Here is a 26,055-nt window from a genome sequence, read left to right on the forward strand (position 1 = left end):
CGGAATAGATAGCCCAGTGAGCGACCATCATCATAATAACCAGTTTTATCCGGTATAGTCGGTGGATATTAAACAGAGACACATTCACGCAAACACTAATGAATAAGATTTGCCAATTTAATGAATAACGTCGGTTTTTGCTTGCATTCTACAACTTGCTGCAAATGGGATAGTTAATTAAATTACTTTAACCACTCCACAGGTTTTTTAAAGTAATAAAGTCCACAAAAAGTTTTTGTACGTACATTCATGATTTATTTTTAGTTAAACTATGCATCTTTCAAATTAAAATTCAGATATTTTTATCAAAATAGGATGTGACATCACTTATTGAAAGTCCAAAACTATCACCAATTCCAAAACGAATGACTCAGACCTGAGAAGAATGGGCGCAACAAACTCAGGGGGCTTATTTTACATCGAAAACATATGTTTACCAAGTAATATTTAACTTATTATTTAATAGCCTAAGGGCGGCCGCTCCATTCCCAATCTGGGGTATCATCGAAAATCATTTAACTTATAGTAAGTAACCTTTACCACACAAACGTTTTTTAACAATTCTTTTGAAAACGTAATACTTCTGTTTTGAACATTTTCTGGGATCTTGTTGTTAAACCATATACATCGCCCCACAAAAGACTTACTAACTCGACTTAGCCGAGTTGTAGGCATTTCCTGGTGTCAACTGGTCTTATGGCTATGAAAATTTCTAGCAAATTCACTTGTGTGCCTATGAACATACATACATTATCAAGAATATATTGAGAAGCAACAGTCAAGATGTTAATTTCTTTAAATTTTGCTCTCAATGATTCTGTAGGACGTAGGTTATAAATATTTCTATCAGCAATATAAATAAAAAAGATGTCACAGGACGCCCGGTAGATCTGAAACATTGCACAGAATATTCGTATAATTTCTTATAACTAATAACAAAATCGAATAAAAAATATGGAATAAAAAGGAAAAAAGGTACCTAGGTGAGACAACAATATGCATTGTTATCCCCACAGGTTATCCCTAGACTAGATTACTCTCGTTAATAATCTATTAATACTTATCAGCACACACGAATTTTGCCAGAGTAACGTCTGTTTTGTCAGCTAGTGCATAGAGTAAATAAAAGTTAATTTTTGTGAGATATATATGTAATTTGACGAACAAGACACTTTGATGGCTATCCAACCATCCGGTCACCGATATTTACTTACAGTGTGTGTGAATTGATACATCTGCTGTACTCTTATAAATTTTGTGTTTTTACTTAGTTACTTATATTTACTTTTTTTACTTACTAGAGTAAGGCATTACGTATCTATTTGCCGCTTGAGTATTTTTGTTGTATCACTGTACATAATATATTGTAATTGAAATCATTTGTAAAACGATGAAGCTGTAAATTTTGATTTAAAAGAGTGGCAATGAGTTTCTTGCCACTTCTTCATAATTAAAGCTCAACCTTTTTCCAAGTGGTGGTAAATGTAAAAAGAAAAGAAAACTTTTGACATTCATAAGTATCGTGTGCATAAAGTGATTTGATTTGGTTTGATTTGATTTTATTTTGGTTTGACTTGACTTGAAATACGTATGTGGTAACCGGCTGGAATTTTGTGCAAAGAATCTTTCCATTGGTAATTCACATGTTCACATTCACCTGTTTTTATCGGTTGTCTAACAGCAAGCCACTCTTTCTAGACGTATAAATTAAAAAAGAAGAAAGTCATTTATGTTATAGTTACCGTTACCACATAAACGTCTCTTAACGATTCTTTTAAAATTCGGAATACACTTGATTTTAACATTTTCTGAGATCTTGTTGTGAAAGCAAATACATCGCACCGCAAAATTGACGCTAATACGTTTCTATTTTATACGTTAAGTTTTAATACAAGCAGTAGTTATATATCTCCGATAATAATTCAAGTCTCTATGCTTCAGTTAAAACCAATTCACACTAATACTACTTATTTATTATATTAGAGATCGAATTAGAAATGAGGAGATCCGTAGGACAATCAAAGTCACCTAGCCCAAATGATTGCGAAACTAAAGTGGCAGTGCGCAGGGCATATAGTTCGACGGACAGATGGCCGTTGGGGTAGAAAGGTCTTCGAATAGCGACGACGTACCGGAAGATGGACCGACGATCTGGTCAAGATCGCCGGGATACATTGAATGAGGGCAGCGCAGGATCGATCGTCCTGGAAATCTTTGGGGGAGGCCTTTGTCCAGCAGTGAACGATTTCCTAACTAAATAAATGAAATGAATTGAAAAATTAATTGAAATGCATTTGCCTGCCAGTTTTTATTAAGTAGGTTATCTAAATAATCAGCATATTAAATGATCATAAAACTTGATATTATAGTTTTCTCGAGGAATTTTTTTAACTGACTACAAAAAAGGAGGTACTAGTAAATTTGCCTGCAATTATGCTGTGTATATGACTGGGCTACTCCTCGGATTGTGAACCGATTTTCATGATTTTATTTACTTACCATTCTGTAAATGTATATTTGAGGTGGATTATTCTTTGAAAAAAGTGTTTGATGTGAAACATCTATTGGCAGTTAACACGACCAGATTGTTACGGTATGATGCTTGATTAAAGGATAACAGGAACCACAGATTTAGAATATACTAGCGTAAACACGAAATGACAGTCCGATAAATGTGACTAAAATTGATTCCAATTTAATGTGTTCGTTACCTAAGGGTTAGCTAGTTTAATATTCTTACGACTTGACAATCGAAACCAGTTACAGTAACAATAGATTTGCTTCTATATATGTTCTTCTCTCTCGCACGCTTTGATTGTCTATACGCTAGTTTGTTGTGTAAACGTAACCGCACAGCTGTAAAGTCTCCAAATATCTATTTTAATAACTGGTTACAAATTTCCACGTGATAATGTAATGTGACAAAATATAAACACGAAACAAACAACAGATGATTTACGTTTTAGAAATGCGAAACTAACTCCTGCCAAAACACACATCAACCTTCGGAACGCGACAATCCATGAAATCATATGTTTTTATAAACAGAAAAACATAATAATATGTTTATAAATCATATGTTTTATATAAGGAACGTGCCCTTGAACAACAAACATTTGTAAGGGATCGCTGTCACGGCGGAATCTATTTACGAAATATTACATCAATTTCTCTATCCAGCGCAATTTATTTTGGCCAAATTTATATTCTTTTTTATAATTTAGGCAATATAAGTTTGCAAATGAGTATTTTTGAGGTCCGTATTCCAAGTAAGCGTCTTAATGTAATGTGATTATTTTATGATGTCTTTTGTGTATTTTATATCTAAAAAGTGATAAAACACTCTTGTTCATAGGCATTCAAGGATAACCTTGTACAATAATTAAAATAAAATTCTATTGCTTTACTGTGATTACGTTGTATTTGGAGCTAACAACTTCAAAATCAATTTATTATATTTATAAATCGGGTATGAGGTAAATTTTATGTGAGATGAAATCAAATTATGTAAGACTGAAACTGAACGCAATTTTTCGTGCCCAGCATCTTTAAAAAAATACCTAATTATATAGCTTATTATAGCGAGGGATAGTACCTATTGTTCTTAAATCAGGTTATTCAGCATCCGCATATCAATACAATTTCAAATATTTTTATTCAATCAATTTTATAATATTGATAAACTAACTACCTATATTTAGTAAAGTGAATAATGTATAAGTAATACAGGATAGTGTAAGAGGTTATGATGATATAAAGAAAACCAATATTCTAAACTAACACCTAAATGGAAGGCCGGTTTTTTGTTCGGTTATACAGTGAAAACTACTGAACTGAACGAATAATCTACAGAATAATACTTATACTATTAAGATACAACGTGTTTTGGAAGAGGTTTTAGTATATGATAACTGTGATTTAAAAATGTGATTTACTCAAATCAGACACCACTCGTCTTCGTGTGTTGTCATAAATAATTGTTCACAACCCTACTTATATGATAAATGTGAATGTAACATGTGTGTTTTGTACAGAGATGGATTAGAGCTTGAAAAAGGATATAGGCTACTTTTTATTGCAAAAAAATAAATGTAGCGGTTGAAATAATGGATGGCAGTTTGTATGGAAATTAGTCATTATCGAAGATAAAACCATCAAACTTAGTATTCAGGCACTTGATAAGAAATAATTTATAAACATTTGTTGGAGGATTTATGAAACTTTCACCTACATGGGGATGAAATAGGAGATTAAAGTTCACAGATAAATACAACTAAAGAAACTGCCCGCAATGACAAGTAGAAATTGTAAGAAGAACGAGTTTGAAAAGAATTTACTCGATTTCAGAACATTAAATAGTGTCTTAATATATCTTGGCGCCGATTGCGAAATGATTTTCGTCCGACATTCATTTTTCATCGCGTGTTCCAAGAATGACCATCATCGTTTATTCACGATCTCCATATTAAAGTTCGTATATATTGGAAGCATTCCAATTATTACCAAAGATCGTCAATTTATATATAATTCAAAGTGAATTATGTCTTTTATCTAAACTTCTGATAAAAGTGTATGTTGGTAATATGAATTTATTAACGGTCGTATGTTGTTGTAAGTCGCAGGATAAATACAAGAATTATGAAAACTTAGTTAGCAAATATTGCCTTATTTACTTATGTTAATAATTATTATAGTTTAAATAATTCGTAGGTATTATAATCGCGGATTCAGTTTCTACCAGCAAAACCAGATAGTTAACTGATCACCAAAAATCTTTTTAAACGAATTATCTAGTCGATAATTGTAATAAGCTTCATTTATTTGGGGGTTAAACGTAAAACAGTAATAAAATAAGTAGTGCGTAGTTCACAATATATCAAACTCTTAATAATACACACATATAAACAAAATAGTGTCTAATTGTATCTTCAAAATTACAGCATTTCATTCAGCTGTCTCTCTGTTTTTTTTGCCTTATTTCCGAAACTACAGGTCTGAGCTTGACTGGAAGACTGGTGAGATCTAATGTTATTAATATTTAATGTAATTTTATAAGAAGAATGAGGGTTATGCGCTACAAAATCAAAAAGCTATCAAATTGTTAACAAAAGTGGAATATATTGGAAATTATAAACGAATAATAATATGTGATATTATATATTGTAATATGAACAAAAACGTAACTTTTAATGATTTAAAAAAGTGCTAGTTATGTGTTTATAATTAGTTACAGTTAAGTATAAATGAATTACTACCTATAAAGGTAACTAGAGTTAAAGAGGTGAAGCTGCATGCGAAGAAATGGTCATGGTCGCCATCTGATGTCGGTCGAGGTTCTATGGGACACATTAATAAAACTCAAGAGCTGACCTGCTACACAGTAGACATATTATCAACTGTGCATGCTACTACCTTTATTCTTTATCATTCTATATACAGGATGTAATTATTATAGATTGATATATAGATATAGATACATACTACAAATATTGCAACAAAATTATAAAGAAAACTCGCTGTGTTTTTGCGCCCGTTCTTCTCAGGTCTGAGGTATTTTGAATGGGTGGTAGTTTTTTGACATTCAATAAGTGATTTTAAATGCAATTTTGAATAAAAATATTGAAATTTGGATTTTATATCTGTAATAGTTATGGTTGGCCACACTTAACAATTACACAATTACATCCTGTATATCCTAATACCATCACAGGAGAATACAATACCAAAAGGATGATATTCGCGATTGGTAATATAAACCCCTTATTCATAATAGTCTGGTAACTTAAAGCATTGCTAATTCTCACTCTGTCTTCTTCTATTGACCTAAGTCAGAATGAGAAAAAACACTCCTTAGCGGCTGGTTTAAGTTAGCGGACCATTATGAATAAGGGGGTAAGTGTATTTTCAGAAACGAGATCTAGATCAGTTTGTTGCCTCCAAAAACGCCATCTAAGCCCCGGAAAACAAAACCAATTAAAACGGAAAACAAAACCAAAACCCGTGGCACGTTTTTAAACTTCGATCATTCGATATATTTGTAAATTAATAAAGTATACTGCTGCGTACAAAACAAACACATTTAATGATGAAACAAGAACTTAGTGTCATCGAATATTAATTAATAGATGCTGGTGATTTTCCAAAGGCTATTAGATGACCGGTAACCGCAAAGTTTGTTTGTAAATGTATCACATAAGTGTTTACATATTCTTCACATGTCGCATATACGTGTCTACATTTTATTTGATTTTCTTGTTATCTAGACATACATAAATATATCTGAACAAGCATCTAATTTTTAAGAAAACACGTCTTGACAAATTGATAAGGTACACAACAATGTTAACGAGCGATTTGAAGTTACAGATACATAACACGATTTTAAACTCACCACATTATATGCGACGTTAAAATAAAGTGTGTATGAACTTATGTACGCACACAAGAAGTTCTTCTTCTTTGACGTAATAAAACAAAAATCCTTAAAAAAATTAAGGGTTACAAATGCTATTTTACGTTTAAAAAACAACATTGTAATAAAGAAGATATTGACCACATTATTAAGTTAAATAACGTGTAATTAAATATCATTAAATTATTTTTATACAATTGGAGGGAGATATACAAAATACTTAGGAGGTAATTCCAAGCGTGGTGATTGTTTATGACTTGACAATCAAAATTAGTAACAGTAACAATAGATTCGCTTTCCTTTTCTATCCTGTTGTATCTCCGTTAGAGTCGTGCTTCTCTCTTGCACCCTAATAATATACTTATAAGTCTATGTTCACAACGTCTCATGATAGATTCAAGAAGTCTAAACAAAGAAGACCACTAAAGTAAAAAAAATGCAAACATACTCTAAGTAAATAGAGGTTCTGTTGGAGCATTATAAGATGTAAGTATATGTTCCATACACCACTTGCTTCGTTTTTTCCTAAAAACAAACAATTTCAATCATTCATTCAAATCTAAGCGTTTCTAACGAGGCGTATTCAAGAAATTCAATGCCATCCATCAATTATTCTTAAATGTGAATGTACAAGGTTACATTTTTATCAACAATCACAACGGTCAAAAGAAAACAATGACTTATGAGAGGAGTGCTTAAGTTTTATGGATCTGTTTTCATACTATTATGTAGAGTTAAGTATCATACTTAAAGTATTAAGATTTTTTATGACAATAAGGTACGAGATGAGCAGGACGTTCAGCTGATGGTAATTGACATGCGTTACCCATTACAATGTGTCACCCGAAAAACTAAAGCCAAATTGGTGACTTCGCTAGTTTTCTCCATATTCAGTTATGGAGCAGAGACCTGGACACTGAAAAAGTCTGACATAGACCGAGTAGACGCCTTTGAAATGTGGAGCTGGAGAAAAAATCCTACAGATTCCATGGACCGCCTTTTGCACCAACGTGTCTATTCTGAGAGAGCTTAATGTCAAAACTAGACTTTCCACTATATGCTTTCCAGCACCCTATGGAATTCTTCAGACATATTGCTCGTAAAGAGGTCACAATCTTGAACAGCTGATGTTAACAGGCAAGATAGATGGCAAACGTCCCAGAGCACGCAGTGCCACGAGATGGTCGGACCCATTACAATTCAGTGCCGCTTAGGATTCTTGAATAACTCAAAAATTCTGAGCGGCACTACAATTGCAGTCGTCACCTTGAGACAGAAGATATTAAGTCTCATTTTCTCAGTAATTTCACTAGCTACATCGCCCTTCAGACTGAATAACAATAATGCTTACAAATTACTGCTTCACGGCAGAAAAAGGCGCCGTACAACCCATAATCTAGCCGGCAACCTGTGCAAAGAAGCCTTTCACTATTAAATGGGCTTAGTAGCCTTTTACGACACCCTTGGGCATAGGCCTTCCCTAATCTTTTTAAGTCCCGGGGAATCACAGGGCATTTATTTATAGTACCATGAAAAAATAAAAACTATTGCTGTAACGCGCAACCCTAGGATAGGCAATATTATGTGAATAGTCCTTTGTTGCCAAATGGAAAACAAATTGACATACAAAAATGTGTCCTAATTTTATTAATCATCATTTAATTCATGCATATAAGTCATCTGATGGTATATGTTCTCCACAGCCCGGCTTCAAAATACTAGTTAACTTTTATTAGTGAACTTTCTTAATTACTGTATTCGAAGATACCACTTATTTACTCACAAACATTCATTTCGTATAGTACAATCAAAATATTTATAAAAAAAATTCACCAAATTAAAACAAAGGAAGGATCTTCCAAAATATCTCTTTCTATACAGTTATACCTTAAAACGGCTTAATTAGCTTTCATTATGAGAGCGCTAATAATTTTCACAAATACATTCAATGCCTTCATTGAATAATCACATTAAATTGAAATATTCTTTATTCTTCTGTATTAAATTAAATTAATGATTAAACAACCAAACCTCAGAAGTATATTTTAGATTGATTTTAATGTAAATTGCTTTCGATTTGGTTGATTAGTGACTTCACTTTCCACAATAAGTCAATAGTAAATTTGAATTATTTCTACACAATCTTACCTTTATAAAACAGCTCTTATTATATTAAAGCCAATGAATTAATAAGTTTAAAGTTATTCTAGAAAACAAGTTTATTATAATTAGGTTTTAATCTAAGTAATTATGCAAATAGGTATCTAGTGTGTTAATGAATTTACTTATAAATAATTTAACTTTATAATATTTACTGCCTTGAAGACTATAAATATAGGTCAATAAACTAATAATTCAGAGTAACTATTAGAATTAACAGAGAAATTTTGAACTAATATTTGTTGTACAAAAGGTCTTTATTAAATCAATTTATACATTATGTATTGAATATCAGTCGACGTTATCAGTTGTAACAAATCGTTTTACGTTAACTGTTTATGGTTTTACTATATGGTGCCCGGTGCGTTTTCTTCAGCTAATAAATCTACTAGTAGGTATTTTCCATTTCCATTTTATTTCGGCCGGAAGACGTCCACTGCTGGACAAAGGCCTCCACGAAAGATCGCAATGACGATCGGTCTTACGCTGCCCTCATCCAACCTACTTCTTACCAAGCGATCTTGACACTACATCTTTCGGAACGTGGTCGCCATTCGAGGACTATACTGCCCCAGCGGCCATCTATCCGTCGAGCTATGTGCCCTGCACCCTGCCACTTCAGTTTCGCTTATGAGCTATGTCGGTGAATTTGGTACGAAATTTCATATTATTCGACCTTTGGTTCAAAAGATAAAAAAACACTGCCACCACCGCCATTTATCCGGCACTTACGTAACTATGTTCGTCGGAGTCATCATGTCGCCCTTTATGCAAAGTTTTATTTCAGTTTCAAACAGCTAAGGGTTCGCAGTTTTAGTTGAAAATACATACACACATATATTATGCTCTTATAAATATATATACAGATTAAACATCATCTAATACAATTTTGAACTGAAAAATTCCTTAGGGAAGCTGACCACTTTATTTTGCGGGTATTAAGAAATTACTCGTCGGTTCGAGACGACACGGGGACACATCGCTCTGTTTGCATATTCTGTCTTATTAATAAACGTAATGTTAAGTTACTCCAAGGTTAATATTACTTCTCCATGTCATGTATTTCTGTCGTGACAAAGGTAAGAGACAAAAAGTTTTAAATTTGGAATAACTTTACTTCGCGTTTATTAATAACACAGATTATGCGAATCGTACAAACCTGGTCTTCACTTCTGACATGTGGTCTAGGCCATAGACTAACAAGATACTAGCTTTTTAATCAACAAAGCTAGCAAGAGAGAAGAATACCTCTAACGGAAATACAGCAAGATAAAGCAATTCACGTACACTAACACAAAGTGTCATACACATTACGAGTGTAAGACATAAGCTACGTCACGCACACTAAACTAATATTCCTGGCCTGTTTTTATCGGTTGTCTAACAGGGAGAGACTATCTAGACGTATAAATTATATAAGCTTATACTGTACTTTATATTTATACAGATACTGCATTTTAGTTCATATATTATTGAATTTTACTTCTTTTGGCGCGTTAGGGAAAAATTAACAGAGTGAGCTTTTACGATGCTCGCGCACACCGTCACGAAAATTCGACACGCTGACGTTAGCTGGTCAACCAGACTATTTGTATCATACATCAGCCTATCATAAGCCTCTCTTAACTCATATGGCTATAACCACAAATAATGGAAAATAATGAAATATAATTCAATATGTATAAGTTGTAAAATAGAAAAACAAACAATTTTTCTAATTGTATAAAAATAATTTTATGATATTTCAAATTGACGTTATTTAACTAAATTATGCGGTATAATAATATTTTCATCGTTTGTATGTAATATAATACTTTATATTACATACAACCGGTGAAATATATTATTATAATTACAGTATTGTTCTTTCGACATTAGGATTTTTCTATTGCTACGATAAAGAACAATAACTTCTTGCGTGCGTACACGTGTACGTACATAAGTACACACACACACACACTTTTTAGGGTTCCGTAGCCAAATGGCAAAAAACGGAACCTATATAAATTCGTCATGTCTGTCTGTCTGTACGTGTATGCCACAGGCACTTTTTTTAGAAACTATAAGAACTATACTGTTGAAACTTGGTAAGTAGATGTATTATGTGAACCGCATTAAGTTTGTTACATAAAAATATTTAACATAAAAAAGTAAACAATAATATTATCGGGTTCATCAAATCAATACGTGTGGTCTCCAAAAAATGATATTTAGGTTACTAATATCATTTTTCCGAAAAAAAAGTGGTAAAATGTGTTTCTCCCCTGTAACTTCTAAAATATGATGTACATTACCATGCAAACTTCAACCGAAAGTTGATTTGAAGGAAATCTAGTAAGTAGTTTTTTTTAATACGTCATAAATCGTATTATCAACAACTTAATTTTAAATAATACAATATTATTAAAACCGATCAAAGTTACAAAAAACTACAAAACTTTTATATTATTCTACTTGCTGCTACGGAACCCTTCATGGGCGAGTCCGACTCGCACTTGGCCGCTTTTTTATTATTATATTACAGCAGACAAATAATAAAAGCAGTCTTCTGATTCTTATTGTGTCAAGAGTATAGTCGACGGTGCTTGCTGACAATCTGGTGACACACATGTACGTTAGTCCTCTTATTATTGAAAATTTATTCCTTACTTTATCCACTTGACACGATATACGACAAAAATTGGTGTTAATTGAAATATAATGTAGACATTAAGTGAAAAATTGACTGTATAGTCGACCAATCGAACGTAATTGAAGGATTTGCAAATGTATCGCGTATAGCGCTGTCAGGATAGGGATCGTTATCTATTGCAACGGTATTTGGACCGGAGGCACATCTTTTCAATTATAATATAATATAAATAAACAATATAATAAATAATATTATAAATAAATTGCTACGTTCACTATCTACAAATTATTTCAGGATGCCGGCTAGATTATGGGTACCGTAAACATTACTGAGTTTCGGTCTGAAGGGCGCTGAAATTACGGGGCAAATGAGACTAACATCTTATGTCTCAAGGTGACGAGCGCAATTATTATTGTAGTGCCGCTCAGAATTATTGGGCTTTACAAGAATCCTGAGCGGCAATGCATTGTAATGGGCAGGGCGTATAAATTACCATCATCTAAAAGTCCTGCTCGTCTCGTCCCGTATTTTCATAAAAAAAAATTAAGACCAAATCTTCTCTATTGACTTTTATTGAGAAACGATTTTAGTACAAAATACTTTAATATAAGACAACCTTAAGATTAGCAATATTAAAATTTTCCACTCAACTCAATGAAATTTTATAATTATAATAAACTAGCTGATATAATATAAATAATCTGGAGTCCAAGTATTTGTCAGTTTTTATCGCTCAAATATTCCCCAATTACAAAAATTTTATATCTATAGAGTTGTGAATAACATATTAATGAAGATATTATAAAGTATAAAATCTTATTATTTTGTGTACCTACTTGTATAATATGTGATTTTCCTTTAAGTATAGCTTCCGTTACTTAGTACATAAACTCTATAAACCTTCTTAAGCAACTCTATAAACCTTCTCGTAATTTCTCCGGTTCATTGAATATTAAATGATTGCCATTTCACAGTTTACCAACTCAGAAATAACTTTAATGACTTACCTACGCATTTTATATGAATAAAAAATATATCAGCACTAACAGTAAGCAGGTCATACTATAAATATTTTCCCAAACATCAAAGAGAATCAAATTATTGAATCACGCTCTCAAACCGAATTCGCCGAAATATTATTGCAAAGTTTACTAAATCAATTGTCAATATGAATGGACTTGCTATTCATGTGAAATCAAGCAATTTTAGTCGCTAAATTGACATACCTAATATACGAAACTACTTAAGTGTATCATAATTTATTTATTTTTGAATAAAGTATCTCTATAGGATTTTATTTAAAATTGCGTAATGCATTTGCTGTTAACGTATTTTGCATTACACACAATTTTCTTTTTTGATGTAATAAGTATTTAATAATATTATTTATAAGTTTATTGCCTGAACTATAATTCAAAAATATAGTTGGTGAATCCTAGTGACTGAATGACTTTCGATTGAAAACATTAAGAGCCGCTTTCAATATCCGTTTTCTAGTTTAAGATCATAGCCGACTGCTCTATACATTAATTATTGTTTATAATAAGGTTGGTTAGTGAGTATGAGATTGCGATTGAATATAGAAATCAGTCGTATGAAATACATTTAATTTTTATGCATTAATAATTGTAATTGTTCTCGACCACTGGGCTTTATCGATAACAAAAAGAACTATATTTGAAAACCAAACAGTCGCGGGCTATTCTTAAAGAGTTGATCTTGTTAAATACTTTGCATATTAGACTTACGAAACACATATACACGTGAATACTTCGATATATTACTTCTTGTTAATCTTTACCGCTACTAAATATACACACGAATTCTTTCTTATAATTACTGCGTCACAATGTCGTTGGCATTTTAGTGTTTGAGTAGGCGGATAGCGGTTACTCCATATATATGTTACTCATCGCACAATCTCCGAATAGCTCTTTTCAACACTATCACACACAGCTTTCATTTCATTTCCAAGTTACATAAAAGCTTTTAAAGTCATTATTTGACTGGTCAGCTATCTGATCTGTCTTATATACGGCAAATTAATTGAAGTAGGCGTTGCTTTGCGAAAATCCATAATTATCCAAAAGTTTTAAGTTTTCTTTAGTGTTAATTCCGCAAATATTTGTCTTTAAGCAATTTGACACGTGTTTCCCCTCTACATGAGGCATCCTCAGGCGATGTTGACTCGCCAAACACTAGCACGAGACTGGCAGTTATAATACACAATGTTTCTTTTGAGTTTGAAGAATACAGGCCTATTTGCCGATCATCATAATATTAAATATTCTTCTATCCAGCATTACCCATTTAAGATTCCTTATTTGAAATAAGCAAATAGACCGTTAATAAGAAACGTTGCTCGTAAACCGTTTCTTACTGTAAGAATATTTCTAAAAAATAATTATTACGCTATCAGCTAACTGTTAAAATTTTGGAAATTCTGGGAAAAGTAAATTATGTACCCACCTAGGGATGTGTCGATTGTTATTATTATACTTAACAGGCATGCAAAATGAAAAGCAATTGCTACCATTAGGAGTTGCAGATTTTAATTGAAAATTTTAAAATAGAAAACTTTGATTTAGAAACTACTATAATAGAAACATAATTTCTGAAATGATACCATTAAAATCAACATGGTTGTTAAATTGATCGGATACTTCCGGGGTTCTAATTTAAAAAGTTCTTAAATTATTCGCAATAGCAATTATAACGTTATATTATTAATAATATACATTAGGTTAATTCAAACTAAAGAAAACTAAAATCTCATAAATATCGTAACAAAAAACACATAACTAGTGGGCTGTTTTTGTCCATGTCTCGACCTTGAATGGTTTTACCTGAAAGAGGTCAATGCTCCAAAAGACTACGCTATAACAAATATTTTTAACATAAATATCATGTTTTTTTTATAAGCGTTATTGTTGTATACACAAAAAAAACGGGTTGCACTCCGGGAGTGCCGGCACAAGTGAAAAGTTGAACATGAACGTTGTGCATTTTTTTATAATTGGAATGGTTAGGGAATAATATCTCACGAATAGCTTTATTTATGGGTATAAATGTAACTAGCATTTATATGGTTAAATATAATATTCTTTTATTGCGATATCGTACACAAAAAATACAATTTATTTTACATAATTCAACTTACAAATTATATTTTTGTTATTATATTATATATAAAAAGAAAGAAAGAAAAGATAAAAAAAAATACATTGATTGGTTCAAAAACTGGTATTTACATACACAAAAAGAAATAATACACAGAGACATAAACTTTGAACCCAAAGGTCGTCTCAGCTTCATGTTGTGAAACTAGCCACAAAGCTGGTATTCTGCAGACGCCTATGGGTTGGTTGCTACTCAAGTGAATATTGTAAATCAAATCTTAAAAATAAAAAATATTTTATTAACAAAAATGAAATTGTGAACAAAATATAGTTGTGAAACATAAATGAAATACTCATAGTTTTAAAAATAAAGTTAATAAAATAAAACGAAAATTGAAAAAAAAAAATGAAAATTCTAGTATGTATAGTTGATAATTATTGGCACAAAAGACTCAAGACCCTCCGTCTTACGAATATTCGATCAACCCACGTGTCCTGACGCGAATATCTCATTTTTTACCTATTCCAAGAAAGAAGTTTTCACTTCATCATCGTTGGTATCTCTTGGTTGGACACTGAATATATCGCCGACCTCACTTATGCAGTTTTATTGTCCTTGTTTATATCCTAATTGAAGTAAACCTGAGAACATGACTATCTACAAATTAAAAACATTAGATAAGTGGTTCTCTAGTTATAACGATTACTAACAGACGGAGTTATTTATAGCAGCGTTGAATGTATGGCTTTCAATGTTATTTTTTTACAGGAATTGAAATGAAATAATGTGGTGAGATATTTTTGATAAATATCTTAATTGTGTTGCTATTTAATAAAAAGTATATTTTAGTATAATGATATTAGTAAAAGTATAATTTAGTATATGTATATTCAAACAAAACAAATCTTATAACTATATTTACAATACTATTATTATCATATTTTAATACGTCATTTAAAACACATTGCTTTAATTAACGCAACAAAATAGAATGTGTGCATTTACATAGTTAAATATTAAAATCATTTTAATGTAAACTTGAAAAAATTATAGGTGCATTTAATTTTAAACTTTTAAACTTATTACAATTTTGATCATCTAGAAGAGCTAAAATTTTTATTTAGGACTAAATTTAATAAAATTACTTTTATGGTAATAAATGGCTAAACATTTTATCATTCCATTAACAAGTATAGTATATAGTATAATTAATTCAAATTCTAATTCAAATATTTTTATTCAAAATAGGATTTCAAATCAGTTATTGAACGTCAAAAATTACCACCCATTCAAAAGAGACTACCTGAGAAGAATGGGCGCAAGAAACTCAGCGGGCTTTTTTTTTAATATAAAATATGGATTACAATGTGATATCTTACAATAAACATTTATAATTAAAAACGTTTATAATTAAATATTGAAGGTACTATATGTAATACTAAAATAACATATTGATTAAATAACAGAATTACATACTAAATTACACCAGAATATTGTTTTTGTCTGTTTGTTTCGTAACATCTCCAAAACTTTTAACTAGCAGATAAGCTCATGTCATATGATGAGAATTATGCTCGTCTTTTTTTAAGAAAACTGATTTGGGTATTGCTCAAAAAACGAAAATCCGAGTATATATACAATAAGAATATAGAATAGTCAGTGAATAATTTTGTGTAACATGTTTTAAATGACCTTTTCTTAAATTATATTTCTTTTCTAGGAGGCAGTTGAGTGGGATCGAAGACACAAAGTATCCAAGGTCAACCCTTCATTCGAACCAGACGACTTCCTCCCACAAAGGTAAATTGAACTAATTCTACTTCTTAAATTGCGTTGACAATCTTTCACTACTCAATCTGACTCTTATAAGACCAGTCACCAAACAGCATACCTGTTAATGAATAAATAAACAATCTTCGATGAGCCAACGGACAACAAATGAGTCCGCGTTAAAAGCTCCTTCGTAGCGGTATATTGAGCGATGAGGTTGAAGGGTTTAATCTCTAGATCTGATGAACCGATTGTGAAAATATCGTACCACTTAAATAAGCCACAATATTTATGAGTGTAATAGGCTATATAATTAGTAGCCCGAAAGATAATAACACTTTTTTATTGTAGCTGGATTTGCAAAGTAAGTCAAAGAAAGAAAGGTTGAACGCAAAAGTTTCTTACGCAGGCTGCCTTTTGTCAAATAAAGGTCTGTGTAAAATAAAATAAAACAATTAATCAAATAATTTGCATTTAGTATGAAAGATTTTTTCGATAACTCTTAGATAAATTTACTGAAATTACCGTAACTATAAGAATTCTTTTGCTACACGTAATATTAAACGCATAGATACGCCAAAATCGCCAGGATATAAGCGACATTCAATGTTTAGAGAGCGCGGAACTCAGAGGGTTAATGATAAGAGATGTATCTTTTTTTTTGTAGTATTTATGCATGTGGTAGCATTGGAACACGTAACACTGGTGTTACCATATTAGTACGTGGTGTGTACTAGTAAATGCGGGTGAAGTTGGGGGTTTCATATATACATGGGAATTTAAACATACAGCGAGATTTGAGTTGATTGAAAAATTAATGTTGAGTGAAATTTACCAACACTAAGAATATAATACTTTCGTTGAAGAACAAAACTTATAATAAATATATATTTTACTCATAATGTGAATGAGAATTTATTTACACGTAAGCCTCGTGAACGGTTGTCCCCCCTCATATAGAAAAACCACCACAACCACAAATCTATAATAACCTGAAATATATAACTGAATATAACTGCACAATACCTGTTAGAAAAAGTTACGGTCGTACCCGCTAAATTAATATTGTTATGTCCACATACACAGAACTTTCATTGAGGTAATATGTAGGTAAAAACATAACCAGGATACCATAAAATAACGTAAAGTAAAAAGCGGACGTGTTAATGTATTAAATGAGTGCAAAAGCGATTTTGCAATAAAAGCCAATTTGCATGCATGTCAAAAATATTATAACGGTGAAAGTTTATAAATACGAAAAGCTACAAGCCCAAGTCAGAAGTAGCATGTAAGTAAAATATATGCAGTAGAGATTTGGTGTCCTCGTAAGATCTGCACAATGATGAGTTAAAAAAATAAATAAACAACTTATTTTAAAAATATATCTTACTGTACAACTATAGTGTTATATATTATAAGTCATTGCCTTTTTGTCTTACTTACAATAAATAGCGATCCTACCTATTAAGCTAAAGGTCCCGGGTTCGAATCCCGGTAGGTGCAAGCATTTATATGATGAATATAGATGTTTCTTTTCGAGTCATGGATGTTTATATGTATTAATGTATGTTTAAGTAAATATATTGTATTAAATATATCGTTGTCTTGCAACCTAACACAGGCTATATACTCGTATGCCTAATTTAGGGCAAGATAATTTGTGTAAAAAGTGTGTCAATATTATTATTATTATAAATAATTTGAGTTATATTAATCAATAATTATCGTAATAATGTTTGTCAACAAATATTTTATAAAATTTGTTACTGAATGACATTATGCATGCATGCATGTTGCGAGTGGGAGACTCCTTTAAACAGGATGCCGGATAGATTATGGGTACCATAACGGCGCCTTTTTCTGCCGTGAAGCAGGATTCTGTAAGCATTACTGTGTTTCGGTCTTAAGGGCGCCGTAGCTAGTGAAATTACTGGGCAAATAAGAATCAAGAATAACTTCTTATGTCTCAAGGTGACGAGCGCATTTGTAGTGCCATTCAGAATTTTTGGGATTTTCAAGAATCCTGAACATCTTTTTTATATATTGACACACTTTTTACACAAATTATCTTGCCCCAAGTTAAGCATATATAGCCTGTGTTATTGGTTACAAGACAATGATATATTTAATACAATATACATACTTAAACATTCATAAATTCATATAAACATACACATAAATATAAATAAATACATTTAAACATCCATAACTCGGAAATAAACATCCATATTCATCATATAAATGAATGCACCTACCGGGATTCGAACCCGGGACCTCTAGCTTAGTAGGTAGGATCTCTAACCACTCGGCTGTACAGGTCGTCAAATGTGTAATGGGCAGGGTGTATCAATTACCATCAGCTGAACGTCCTGCTCGTCTCTACAATTGCGCTACTCACCTTGAGACATAAGATTTTAAGTCTCATTTGACCAATAATTTCACTAGATACGGCCTTTCAGACCGAAACACAATAATGCTTACACATAACTGCTTCACGGCAGAAGTAATCGCCGTTGTAGTACCTATAATCTAGCCTAGGCATCCTGTGCAAAGGAGCCTCCCACTTAAAGAGCTTTTAAGTTTTTACCATTCGTATTAAACAGAATCAATATCATATTAAATATGGCTATAATTTTTTCGGATGTTATACTTGATCATAGGAAATTGAATACGAAAATGTACTCTACATTTTCGTATTTTTCAGACTCTTGGCCACATTATTAACGCTTCGCAACTTTAAATTATTAATTTTGCATACACAATATTGCAATAAATACAGCCCAGTTGAATTTTAAATGAGAGCGTCAGTAGGTAGTACCTAGCGCATTCGTGTAGATGTTAATCAATATACTAACGGTTCCTTAGCAATACAACGCGAAAGCATGGTTAGGTAAGTCTTATGTTGTGTGTGGAACATAATATCAATAAGAACTTAACCGTGATTTAGGAATCATTCATTGTGGAGATGGACACATGCGATATATTATAATAGTGATAGAAAATATGTTTCTTAATGAGTACATTTAACACTGGTATAAAAAATGTTTTAAGTGAGATAATAGTACATTGTAGAGATTATGTTGACATATGAGTCAATTACGTAATAGTGATTAGTATCATCTTATCATCATCATTAACATCCGTAATGCAGAACCGTTGCGCTGTGGGTATTTACATGAATCAAAGAATTGTTATATTTTAGTAGAGAACTATACGCCGATAGGGTTGTCCATTTCTATTATCTGTTTTAGCTCGCTTTTGTTTGGTCTATACTGGCAGCCTTTAAGTTCATTTGGTGATTGATTATATGCCACCGTAGGGAGGTAGGTAGATCTCCTTCTTTTGCGATTTCCGCAGTAAAAAAAGATACATTATCAGCAAATCTCTCCGGCTCCTGACGAAACGTAGTTGATTCGAAGCTTTGTGGCCTTCAGCAATACGTTTACCTGATGACAAGTCAAGTTACCCCTGCACAATGTAGTGCCACTCAGGATTCTTGATTGAACCTAAAATTCTGAGCGCCGTCGCTATTACGCTCGTCACTTAAAAACCTAACCTTAAGTCTCAACGTAATAAATTAATGCTTGACAGTAGAAAAAAGCTTCGCTGTGATAACTATCTAACCGGTATTCTGTGGAAGGAAGTCTCCCACTAGTAAAGTAATGTTGCTCAGAAATCGTGGGAACATATAAAATTTTCGTAGTTGGGGCAAGAGTTTATACGCATTATTACGAAAAAGACATTAAAATACCCAACTGTGTCAGATACATATCGCTGACATTCTGATTGTGTCAGATTTTCAGAGTGGAATTGAATTACAACAAAACTTATAAGCTACCAACAATGCGCAATATAGTGGCGAATTAAGAAGTCAACGAAAGCCAAATACAATTTTAAACATTAATTTTTTAAGTTAAATTTAGAAAATGAGTCAACAAATAAAATTGTTAAAAGTAGTCGAGTCTAATTCTAAGACTGATATAACCTTTACAAATGAATATAATATAGATTTAGAAACACTTACAAATTATTTAAGATTAATTTTATATTATATTGCTAAATAAATTGCAAATCAACTAAGAGTGTTAAGGTGATTATAGTTAAAATACTTAGCCTGGGTTGCATCAATTAACTTTGGCAATAACAAACATATTAAAGTACCGGTTAAGCAAAAAATGATTTTAGATGACGTCTAGTAACTTTTACTGTTAACCGTATATGCCATCTTCGCCAGTTAAGGCTATTGTTAATGTTAAATAGCTAAATCTATCTGTGTTCTGTGATTGTAAATGTTAAATAGAGACTATTAACGTTTCAAATAAATTTTCGATATTGACTTGATATTTCACTTTATAAACTTTATAAACTTTAACTATACGATGGTGCAACACATTCCGCAGTCTATGTTAAAGTTATCGTTACTGTTAATGTTATATTTGAGTTAAGCCTCAACTATAACAACTGATGGAACCCAGCGGTATTAATTATATTAATATTATATTTTATAGTTTAAAAAAAGTATGCTAAGTAAATTCTCTACAGCACTTTTGGTTATTAAAAAAGTACGTTTTATATTTAATCAAACAATATTTTTTTATAATAAAATAATACTTTGTAATTTCAGTTTATCTCCAGTACAAGATGGCAAAAAAGGGCCAGGTGATAAAGGTATCTTTCTCGTCAACATGAACGAGAAAAATCAACAGGATGTGGAAGAATATGAGCCATACGACAACAGGGTGGTCGACCATCCCACGACGTAAGTCCATTTATCACCACTAGTTTTTAAGTGTCTGTTAAAAGAATAGTAAGTTATCAATTTATCACATGCGGAAGATAATGTCCAACTTTAACATAAAACAAAAAAAAATATCAAGTGTTAATATATTAGCACTTTTCATAGAGATTCCCAATTCTAATGCTTCAAATTTTGAGTTTCATTGAGTCATCAAAGATTATTATTAGAATCATAGTATAAGGAATTAATTCCGCATATAATATAACAATTGTAGTACACGCACTTCCTATGCGTTCATCAAGGATCTTATTTCTGCATACAATATCAATATTGCCGTGATTCGATATAGTGGAAACCCAATTACTATTCACACACATGTTGGAATAAAAAAAATTGCAAGCATAATATTATCCTACTAAAATATTATAAATGTGAAAGTTTGTATGTCTGGATGTATGTTTGAACTTCTTTAACGCAAAATCTACTGAATAGATTTTGATGAAACTTTACAATAATATAGCTTACACACGAGAATAACAAATAGGCTATAATTTATAAAACTATAGCGTGAATTATACAAAATATAAATGAAGTGTGATTGTTACTAATGAATACAACTAGCGCCATCTCTTATCAACTAGCAAGCACAAGATCAATACTATTTATATGGCAAAACAACGTTTGCCGGGTCAGCTAGTAAAACATATTATGAAAATTTTCATCTACAGCGTGCTTTACGCTGCAGCGGTACATAGGAAATTAGGAAGGGACATCATGGGCCCGCTCTTCTCAGCTCTGAGACATTAGTTCCCGAATGGATAGAATTTGCATTTAAATTTTAATGTAATATGACGTGGGTACAAAGGGAAGGTATCTGCGACTTATTTATTAATGATTTGACCAGCTAGCTTATTTATTATAATGCTTGCTGTTTCAAAAATACTATACAATATACGTTTGCATATTTAGGTATGTGCGGGGAAGTTTCCCAAATTTATATAAATAAATCACGACACAAGGAAAACACTCTTGAAAAACATATAACTATTAAAATCTCATTTGCAATGATTTATTAAATATTTAAAAAGAATATAAGTAACTGTTCAAAATATAAATTGTAATTAAAAGAAAAACACTTTAAAACTTAAGTTATATTAACTGCAACTGAGTTTTACAAAACTTACATCTAGCAAGTATCATCCCATCCTTACTCTGTGATGATAGCAATGTGAGACGATTCAATCTGCCGCATTGGTCTTAGTGTCCACTCAATAACAAAGATTCTTAGTTGTGGCTGGATGCTCAATCGGTATTTCTTATGTTTTCATTCATTAATACATACAGAGTTATAAATTTACTTCCATCTTTACAGAAATACAGAGACGTTGCTGCATTTGATGAAAGGCAGCTTGGGTACAGGTATATTAGCAATGCCACATGCTTTCGCAAAATCAGGATACATTGTTGGATCAATCGGGACAATAGTTATCGGCGTGCTGTGTACGTACTGCATCCACGTGTTAATCGATTCATGCTATGTTTTATGCAAGCGTCGAAAAGTCCCGTCGCTCACTTACACAGCAGCTGCTGAGGCTGCTTTGTCAGAAGGTCCTAACTGGTGCAAGGCATTTGCACCATATGCTGGGTAAGTCGTATTAGTATATAAGACAATAACACAATGTTCAGGGTTCTCTTTTTATGATCATTTGTCTTTAACTTAACATTTTATACTCGTATTAGGCTTATCATTTTGTCGGACTGTTTTTGTACGGATTCCTATTATTTCTACACTAACTTTTCGTATTTTATGATGTTTCATCTATATCTTAAGCATGTCTCTGTATGATGTATGTTCTTACCAGTGCCGGATTAGGCAAGCGCGGGGCCCGTAACAAATACTTTCAAAGAGCCCTTGATATATATTAGAAATAGTCGGTTACCGAGTGTCTGACTTGTCTGAGTTTTACATTTTTGTGACACGGAGTACATTCAATATACCACTTTTTTATTTATAAGGGATGAGACGAGCAGGACGTTCGGCTGATGGTAATTGATACGCACTGCCCATTCCAATGCGGTGCCGCTCAGGATTATTGAAAAACCCAAAAATACTCAGCGGTACTACAACTGCACTCGTAACCTTGACACATAAGTTATCAAGTCTCACTTGCCCAGTAATTACACTAGCAACGGCGCCCTTCAAAATGAAACACAGTAATGCTTACACATTACTGCTTCACGGCAGAAATAGACAACCCATAATCTAGCCGCCATCCGGTGCAAAAGAAGCCTCCCACTGGTGTTCCGAAATAAGTTCCACTCAAAGAATTAGGCTCAGGCAGAGGTGAGGGGGCTAAAATATGCGGGGCCCCCTTTCGCGCGGGTCTTGCTACTTGGTTAATCCGGCACTTGTTCTAACTCTACGTGGTACGGTTCTACTTCCCAATCACATTTTCAACACACGCATTTCTACTACATAATACATACTAGGTATTAATAATGCTGACTAACTACTGTTGAAGTAAATCGAATGCATTTGAACGTGGATTCATTTTACTATAAATTTTAAAGTCGTTTTTCAACATGGTAGAAAATAATAATAGTATTTTCTTGCTTTAAATTAATTAAATAATACGCGTTAAAACATACAGACAATCGGATAATTGTCCATCGTCTATTCATTTGTTTGTACAACGATTTCAAGAAATGTGTTTACGTTCTTTTATCTATTTCTCACTTCGCGCAGTTATAAAATAACAACATATTATCGACATGAATACTACATAAAATTAAAACTATCATTACGTGGAAACGTTCCAAGTATACTGGCAGCGTTTCCGCGTTGGATAGCAAGGCTGATCCTGCCTGATATAGCTGCTAGCGCTTGGGTTTCCAGTAGCACTATTGAGGTGCAAAGATAATATTTTTCATTCTCCGCGCCTCTGGGCCCCACGGGCCAAGTGTCTCGAAAAATGTAAAATATTTAAATTTCCTTGTAAGAAGATCTTATACGAAGGTTCTGAGTTTGAAGTAACTAATAAGAAGACTATCGCCAATGGCATTAAAAATTGTCCTGATTTTTTTTAGGCACGTCGTCAATGTATTTCTACTCATCTATCAAATTGGGACATGTTGTGTTTACGTTGTATTCGTGTCAGAGAATATACAATACGTGCTAACGAAACACTTCGGCTTGGACTATGCTGTATTCGACGTTATGTTGTGGATTCTTCTCCCTTTGGTTCTCATCAATTGGGTGCGAGATTTGAAGTATTTAGCACCATTTTCAGCTATAGCTAATGCAATAACAATTGTGAGCTTTGGAATCATCCTCTACTATATCTTCAGAGAAGCGCCTACATTAGAGGGCAAGTCACCAGCAGGAAAGATTTCTGAATTTCCACTTTTCTTTGGAACAGTTTTGTTTGCACTTGAAGCTATTGGTGTGGTAAGTTTCTTCTATTATATATTCACTATATATTAAGCAAGCATAGAAATATTCATAAATTATGGTCATCATATCTTTTCAGATACTGCCATTGGAAAATGAAATGAAGACACCAAAAGATTTTGTTGGAAAATTCGGAGTTTTAAACCAGGCTATGATTTCAATTATTATCTTGTACGTCGGTATGGGTCTTTTCGGCTACTTGCAATATGGAAATGAGGCTGCTGGAAGTATAACACTTAATTTGCCTTCAAAAACAGAAATGTGAGTTTGTTAAATTTGAGAATTACGTTGGTTACACTAAAAGTTTTGCGTAACTTAAAAAAACAAGATGTTATAACCAAAATGTGTTTACTGCTTTTCAAAATACTCTCCTTTACAATTTAAACATTTTTTCATGCGATCGATCCATTTCTTAAAACAGGAGGACCACAGGTCTGAAGGCATGTTTTCTACGTGCTGATTGAACGCTATCACTGCCTCTTCGGTATTGGTAAAAGTGAAACCTCTCATCAAATCTTTGGTTTTTGGAAATTACAGAAATCACAGGCTGCTAGGTCAGGGCTATGTGTAGGATAGGTGACGAGTTGTACTTTTTCGGAAGCTAAAAATTACTTAGTTTTGTTGGCCGTGTGTGAAGAAGCGTTGTCATGATGTAGGAGAGCGCGGCCTTTAAGTCGTCATTCTCGAACTTTTTTTAACACCCTGTGTAAACAAATGGTAGAATACCACTCGGCAATAACACTCTTTTGACCTTCAAGTGGAATTGTGCCGATGGTACCCGTAGCTGAGAAAAAAAATGCGATCATATTTTACCAACGTATTTCGCTTGCCTCACTTTTGTTAGCCTGTACTCATTTTCAAAGACCCATTCACAAGATTGCTGTTTTTTCGGCTTCAAAACAATAAATCCACGTTTCGTCTCCTGTGACAATGTCATAAACAGCATTAGAATGTCCGTGGTCGTACTTCATTAGCATCTGTGAGCACCATTCCACGCGAGCCCGCTTCTGCCCCGCTGTCGGTTCATGACGGATCCAACGAAAAAAAAGTTTCTGAACTTTCAATTCTTTGTGTACAATTTTCTGAATTTGGCTTATACCAATCCCCAATAGTCCTCGAATTGTCTCATAGGTAATCCGTGGGTTTTCTTCAATTAGCCGTTTAACAGTAGCCACATTATTTTCGTTGACGGCAGTTGAAGGCTGCCCTTCACGAAATTCGTCATGTAAAGAAAACTGACCTGTCTCAAATTCAGCAAACCATCGCCTCGCGGTGCTCAAGCAAGGTGCTTCTCTTCCAAAAGCATCATGAAGACTAGCGGCACAGTCTTGCAGAGAGAGAGAATTTTTAAAATCCTCGCTCTAAAATCCTTTCGAATTCCATTTTCGTTGCATACGTAGAACTTTTATGTGTGATAAAAAACAATTGACAAATGATTTCCCGCCAATTGTTTTTTTATTACTAAGAAGGTTGCAACGTTTCAAAAATATAACATTCGAAATTCAAATAGTCCGATTAGCTAGAAGTGCAAAACTCTTAGTGTGACCCATGTAGTACGTAATTATAAGCAAAAATTTGAACAAAATAATAAACAAGCTGCAATTGAGTTTAAGCGAGTCTAACAAACAGCAAAATGATCGGTAAATCGGTTATTTTTATTAATTTGAGATTTTCATTCCAAATGTATTAATTTAACACTTGAATAAACTGACAACTATTACCAAAAAATGTGAATGACTTCTTTGTTACAAGCAATTATACAAATATTTTCA

At 32.6% G+C, this 26,055-nt stretch overlaps 2 protein-coding genes across 2 annotated transcripts in view; one reads left to right on the forward strand and one right to left on the reverse strand.

Annotated features, from left to right (window-relative positions):
* The window catches only part of LOC126979067 (uncharacterized), a 377,271-nt gene that overhangs the window by 84,915 nt on the left and 266,301 nt on the right, over positions 1–26,055 (reverse strand). The window lies entirely within an intron of this gene.
* The window catches only part of LOC126979052 (proton-coupled amino acid transporter-like protein CG1139), a 64,203-nt gene that overhangs the window by 32,314 nt on the left and 5,834 nt on the right, over positions 1–26,055 (forward strand). The window contains exons 2-6 of the mRNA XM_050828234.1: positions 16,045–16,124; positions 20,719–20,853; positions 22,205–22,477; positions 23,920–24,280; positions 24,363–24,544. Of these exons, the coding sequence (XP_050684191.1) occupies positions 16,045–16,124; positions 20,719–20,853; positions 22,205–22,477; positions 23,920–24,280; positions 24,363–24,544 (1,031 nt within the window). The remainder of the gene's footprint in view (positions 1–16,044; positions 16,125–20,718; positions 20,854–22,204; positions 22,478–23,919; positions 24,281–24,362; positions 24,545–26,055) is intronic.

Source organism: Leptidea sinapis, chromosome Z, assembly GCF_905404315.1.
Source record: "Leptidea sinapis chromosome Z, ilLepSina1.1, whole genome shotgun sequence".
NCBI lineage: Eukaryota > Metazoa > Arthropoda > Insecta > Lepidoptera > Pieridae > Leptidea > Leptidea sinapis.